General features: G+C 32.8%; 1 protein-coding gene across 1 annotated transcript in view; it reads right to left on the bottom strand.

Annotated features, from left to right (window-relative positions):
- Positions 1-310: 310 nt before the first annotated feature.
- The window catches only part of NYAP2 (neuronal tyrosine-phosphorylated phosphoinositide-3-kinase adaptor 2), a 241,501-nt gene continuing 235,811 nt past the window's right edge, over positions 311-6,000 (bottom strand). The window contains exon 6 of the mRNA XM_037521917.2: positions 311-686. Within this exon, the coding sequence (XP_037377814.1) occupies positions 459-686 (228 nt within the window). The 3' untranslated portion in view covers positions 311-458. The remainder of the gene's footprint in view (positions 687-6,000) is intronic.

The following is a 6,000-nucleotide window of genomic DNA, read 5'->3' as shown; positions in this document are numbered from 1 at the left end:
TGTGAGTTTTTGCACAGAAGCCGAATGTGGGCAGGGGAAAAAAAAAAAAGCATTTTAAATGGAAAAATTAATAATAAAAGGCATCAAGGGATTACATATAAAAGGTAACAAACCAGTTAATACCGAAATTATATCATATAGTAAAACTCTTGATATTTCTGTAATTTATATACGTATAATGTGTATTATTTCAGGTGTCACCCATAAACTAGTAAAATATTTACATCTTAATATCTTCTGGATTCAAAATAATCCGGGATAAATAAGTGTGCCTTCATTGCAAGGAAATAAACATTTTATCTTGAACTTGCCATGGTAGGCACAGCTTCCCAGGGTTTTCCAGGGAAGTGCTGGCATTTCACTCCGATAGAGAAGATATGTAACAGTTACTTATCATGTGACCGAGTCGAACTCCCTCTTGCTGTTTAGTGGTGTGGCGCTGGCGCCATCGCGTACAGTCATATGGCCGTATCCCAGAATACCGTTTGCTGTTTAGAATATGGTGGAGGGCTGTATTTCTTTGCACCTGCGTTCTTCTTCCAGCTGGGTAGGATAGGCATGCTATCCTGTTTGCAAAGGCTCTTTTCCGTTTTCTGTCTAGCCTTTATTTCCTTGCACAAGCAACGCTTTTTCTCAATCATCTCAAGCATTGTATGGTCTCCATGAAACCACTGCATGCATGCCACCTAGCAAAAAAGAAAGAGTGAATACAGAAGAAAAAAAAATGGAATGAAAGCAAATTATTTTTGCACTGTGCTAGCAATCGTTTCATAAACTCAGTTGTTTCTATATCTTTCTAATTCTTATAGAGCAAAGTATGAACTCCACATAAACGTTGTACTTAAATAGTAAACATTGTTATATTAGTAAATATTAACTTGGGGGCATGAATATTTTTCCAGAATGTTCTAAAGTGTTGTGACATAGAAATGAAACCCTTCTTAACTGTTTTTAAGCAATTTTTCAAATATTTGTCTATTACTTTTAAGTTGACTCCACTGTCTTATACGTGCCAATATGTCTGTTCAATTATCTGAATTACTTTTCAGTGAAATATAATATTCATATGTGATGTTTCAAAGATTTTGATGAACATTTTCACTCTTGAAATAAAACTTGGGTTTGGGTTTGCTTATAAATAGTATATAGAAGGTAGGCGTAGTAATGCTTCTATCAAAATGAATTTCAGTGTGATTCTTTAACTCTCATTTAAATACTTAAATAATTTTTTTGCAAGAAAGTTTTTGCTATACATTTTACATAAGTAAAAGGGGTACCAGGAGTAGATTCAGTGTTGATTTTATGTTGATAGAAATATTTATTTCTGGACAGACGAACACTGCTACTGCGTATATGTGGCCATGTCCACCAGTAACTGTTCTTTAAAACAGAACCAGTTTATTGAACCTTTCACACAAGGACAGCAATTTGATTGGATCAAGAAGCAGATGGGAAGTTCCACTTAATTGTTTAGGCAAGTCTATTCTATGAGTTGAAGGGATAAAGTAGCTCACCTGGAATCACTAAATTTGATGTTAAAACTTAAGGATAGTAATCAGACCAAATGTGCTTGCTTCCTCTCTACTAAACCTGCTCTAAGTACTTTGTAAAATTTAATTCATTTATTCTCATAATGAAGTTCTGAAGTAATTACTATTTATTAACCCATTGTTATGAGTAAGATAAGCCTTAAGAACATTCAGTAACTTGCTTAAAGTTACAGAGCCAACAAATGGCAGAGATAGGATTTGAATCCAAGAGTTCATGTGCAGCGCTGTGCCTCCATCAATGGCTCTGTATTCTGACTCTCAGTGTGTAAGTAGGACAGGAAAGGACTGAGAAAAGAAACTAGAACCATGCCCTTAACATAGATGAAGAAGTTAAGATTTCAAGATTTTATATATCCTGCCCAAAGTCAGGCAGGTCGGTTTTGGTGTGAATAAGGTGTGATCAAATTCTCACCATTCCTAATTCTTTATAGAGTAGTGTACCTAGAACTAGAATACAAGAGTCCAAAACTTGGATGTGTCAAATTTCCTCTACTCACTGCACTTCTTGTTTCTTTATCTGAATAACTGAATTAATGATATCTCGGTTTCAGAGGTAAGTATAAAATTAAATTGGATAATAAAGGTAAAGTCATTTTTAAACACAGTAAAGCATTGTCTAAGGCTTTTTATTCTGACAAATACCTAGCAATTGCTCATACCTGTTCTCTGCCAAGAATGTGCAAAACATTTGTTACATGTTACATTAAATTCTCCCAGGGACATTAACAGTTAGGATTTATCCACATAATACAAAGTAGAAAGCTGAGTCTCAGAAAGTTTAAGAAACTAGATAAATACCATGGTTTATTAGCTGTGATGTAACTTCTATCAAACTCAGGTCTGTCTGACTTGAGGTATGTATTCTATACTCAAGGTATATTATGTATACTACATATGGGGTGTGTGTGTGTATATATATATATATGTATAGCATACTTTATACGTTGAATATTATTTAGATATTTAAATAGTGGTTACTGTTGCATATACTATCATTTCCAAATATTACTAAAAAGTACAATTATACTTCTGACTTTGTGAGAGAATTAGAAGTGCTTTTTAAATAAATCAAAGGCTTGAACACAGAGTCCAAAGATGATACTCTTAGATAAATATCTTATAAGTACATAACTTGATTTAAAGTTCCTTAAAAGACTAGGCTGTGTTTTATTTCATCCTTTGGTATTTTCTAGCCCCTGGTCCCTTGACCATGGCTAGTCACTTTTGAAATCATATTTAGGTGTTTGTTGAGTTACTCTATCCAGTAGGATTTTGTTTCAACAAGAGATTGCCAAAAGGACTCTGAAGCTTTTCAAAAGATTTATGATATTTTATAACTTGGTAATCTATGTAATAAAAATACAGTAACTCTATTTTGGTAGAAAAGTAAGCAAAATTTATTGAGCAACTGTACACTGCTATAAATGGAATTCGTAACAGAATTTCCAGAGCACTGACTCCAATTCTCATCCATATCACTGCCAAATATGCAGAATAGAGTCAGTCAACTCCCAGCGAAAGTTTTATGAATGAATGGAGCCAATGTCATTGAAAAGTTTTTGCTATATCTCAGAAAAACTCTACAAAAAATGTTTTCTTAGCAAAATCTCACTGGATATTACACATTTTAATGAAATCACAAAATCTCTAATCTTTTCAAAGATACAACATTTCTTATAGCACCAAGTTGATACTTGCATTTATTTACTTGTCCACAGAAACATCACATCATTTAGGATTAAATTTCCTTTAATACTGATAGAAAGTTTATTTATAGAAATCAGTACGCATGACTAGAAAATAATAAATTACCTGGATGGCTCTGACAACAGTGCCCCCAATGTATGTCATAGCTGTTATTATATTTTATGAATGTATAAATGTACTACTTTTAATAAATAGATTTCTGTCAGTTAGAGCTTTATGCTACATAAGTATGTCAGTTTATTAAGAACAATCTAGCCTTTGAAATATGAAGAATGCAAGTTTAGGATCAAAGAATTATAGTGTTTTCACAGCCTTTTCATATTATTATATTTATTTACATAAAAATTTTTATTAAAAATAACCATATATGTACTTGATTGATATAATGGTTTAAAACATTAATAGAAGAAAACCAAACCCTTTCTAGACCATCTTCCAAAGTATTAAACTATTAACTAACATAGTAAACTAGCTTTATTTGGTGCACAGGTATATAGTAGTCTAAGTTCCACAAGAAAACATTGACCAATGAGGCCTAGATATTAGATGATTCAAATATAGGTTGTTGGAACATGCCCGATTCCAAACAAAAATATATTTTAAACACTTTTACAAAATGTCAAGCCTGATATAGAATCTTCATGTTAAATCTAACAATCCTTTTTCTTCTTGTTTAAAATACCCAAGAGAATTATTACAATGTTAAGTTAAAATGAATGACTGGAGAATTTGTTTCATTTGTGGGAAACCAAATCTATTCTCCTTATTTACTTTCAAATAGCATGTGTTTTGCCTAATTTAAAAATATATGTGCACCATCATGTTTATTGCAGCATATTTACAGTGGCCAAGATATAGAAACAATCTAAGAGCCCATCCACAGATGAGTGGATAAAGATGTGATGTGTATACATATACATATACACACATATATATATACATATACACACATATACACACAATGAATATTACTCAGATATGAAATAAAAGAAATGAAATCTTGCCATTTGTGATGTGAATCAACCTTGAGGACATTATGTTAAGTGAAATAAATCAGATACAAGAAAGACAAATATCCTATGATAAGGATATTCACTTATAAGTGGGAGATAAAGAAGCAAATCAAGCAAACGAAATAAAACAAAAACCAGCACTGTGATTCTAACTACAAAAGGTAGTTATGAGAAAGAGGCAGGTAAAACAGGTAAAGGGGGTCAATTTTATGGTGGTAGATGGAACCTACATTTTTGGTTATGATCATATTGCAATATATACAGATGCTTGAATATGAAATTGTGCACCTAAAACTTATGTTATAAAACAGCGCTAATTCAATAGAAAATAATACACACATGCATGCTTACATATATACATGCACATTTGTACACATACAACTACATAAAAAGGTAGGTGTTTTCTATTATTTCTTTCTGGTGTGTGCCCTTAATTTAAATTCTGCAAAATTGAACTCCAATATTAGCACTATGGTCATTTACAAGGCTAAATTCTCCCCCTAAAATGTGTCTATAAATTGCATTTCACTCTGACCAGAAAATGCTATGCTTCAAGTCATTAATTTGGGTATAACAAATAGCATAGTCAGCAATTACATGAATTGTGTTAATAATACTATCATAAAAAAGATTATGAGTTTCCTAATTTTTGCTTTATCAAATTCTTCATATAATTGGTTTAAATTTAACTGTAAAATCCCATTTCACTTGAAAGAACTCCGCGAGTCCATTTATAACCAATTTGAAGCTAAGCCCAGTAAATAAACCCTGCTAGTACAGCTCTTTCATCAAATTGCCTTGTTTCTTATCTTTAATCCAAATGCGAGTATTATATGCACCATGAAAGAAAGAAACATATATATAGGTATACATTGGGAGACAATCATAAGGTCATTATTCAATTAATGTGAACACAGTCCGTAGCACAAAATTTTCATATTAACTTGATTCAGAGACAGTATATATTCTTGGCAAACAATTTCATGGATATAAAATCAAGTGAAGCCCCCTATCCAGGAGGTGAGACATAAATCTCCACCTTTTAAGTGCAGGCTATAAACAGTGACATCTTTTCAAACAATGTAGTATAGAAAGGAGGTGGGGGGGGTAAGAATAATTTTACAGTGGGGAAACCTGAAAACACTGCCTTCACTAGAGGATCAATAGTGTTAAGTGATATTGATAGGATGTACCCTTGATATGATCTGATAAGGATGCCACTTGATGTGTGCAATCAACCTCCCCCCAAAGCCATAACTCCAACATAATCACAAGTAAAACATCAAGCAAAGCCTAACTGAGAAACATTCTAAAAAATACCAGGTCACACAGGGGGTATACAAGATATCATTAAACTTCTACATGTTTTTTCTCCTAAAAAAAATAAATAAAAATAAAAAATACCAGGTCTGTAACCTCCCAAAGTGTTAAGGTCATCCAAAATAAGGCAAGTCGGAGAGACTATCACAATTTAGGAAGGAGACACCATGATTAGGATTAATTAATGTAGCACCCTGGAAGGGATGCTGGAACAAATAGATAACTAGGAAGTCCAAATAAAGTATGGGCTTTAATAATAAAGTATCAATATTCATTCATTAGTTGAGACAAAAGTTCCAAAGTCCAAAGGGCAGCCCAAAGGGCAGACTGGTGGGAGATAACCAGGACTCTGTGCTCACTTTGCAGACTTCTGTAAATTTAAAACTACTCTCAATTGAAAAACAGACCTA

Source organism: Talpa occidentalis, unplaced genomic scaffold (assembly GCF_014898055.3).
Source record: "Talpa occidentalis isolate TD23 unplaced genomic scaffold, MPIMG_talOcc4v2.1 talOcc4.3, whole genome shotgun sequence".
Taxonomy (NCBI): domain Eukaryota; kingdom Metazoa; phylum Chordata; class Mammalia; order Eulipotyphla; family Talpidae; genus Talpa; species Talpa occidentalis.
This window is presented reverse-complemented; position numbering and strand designations above follow the sequence as displayed.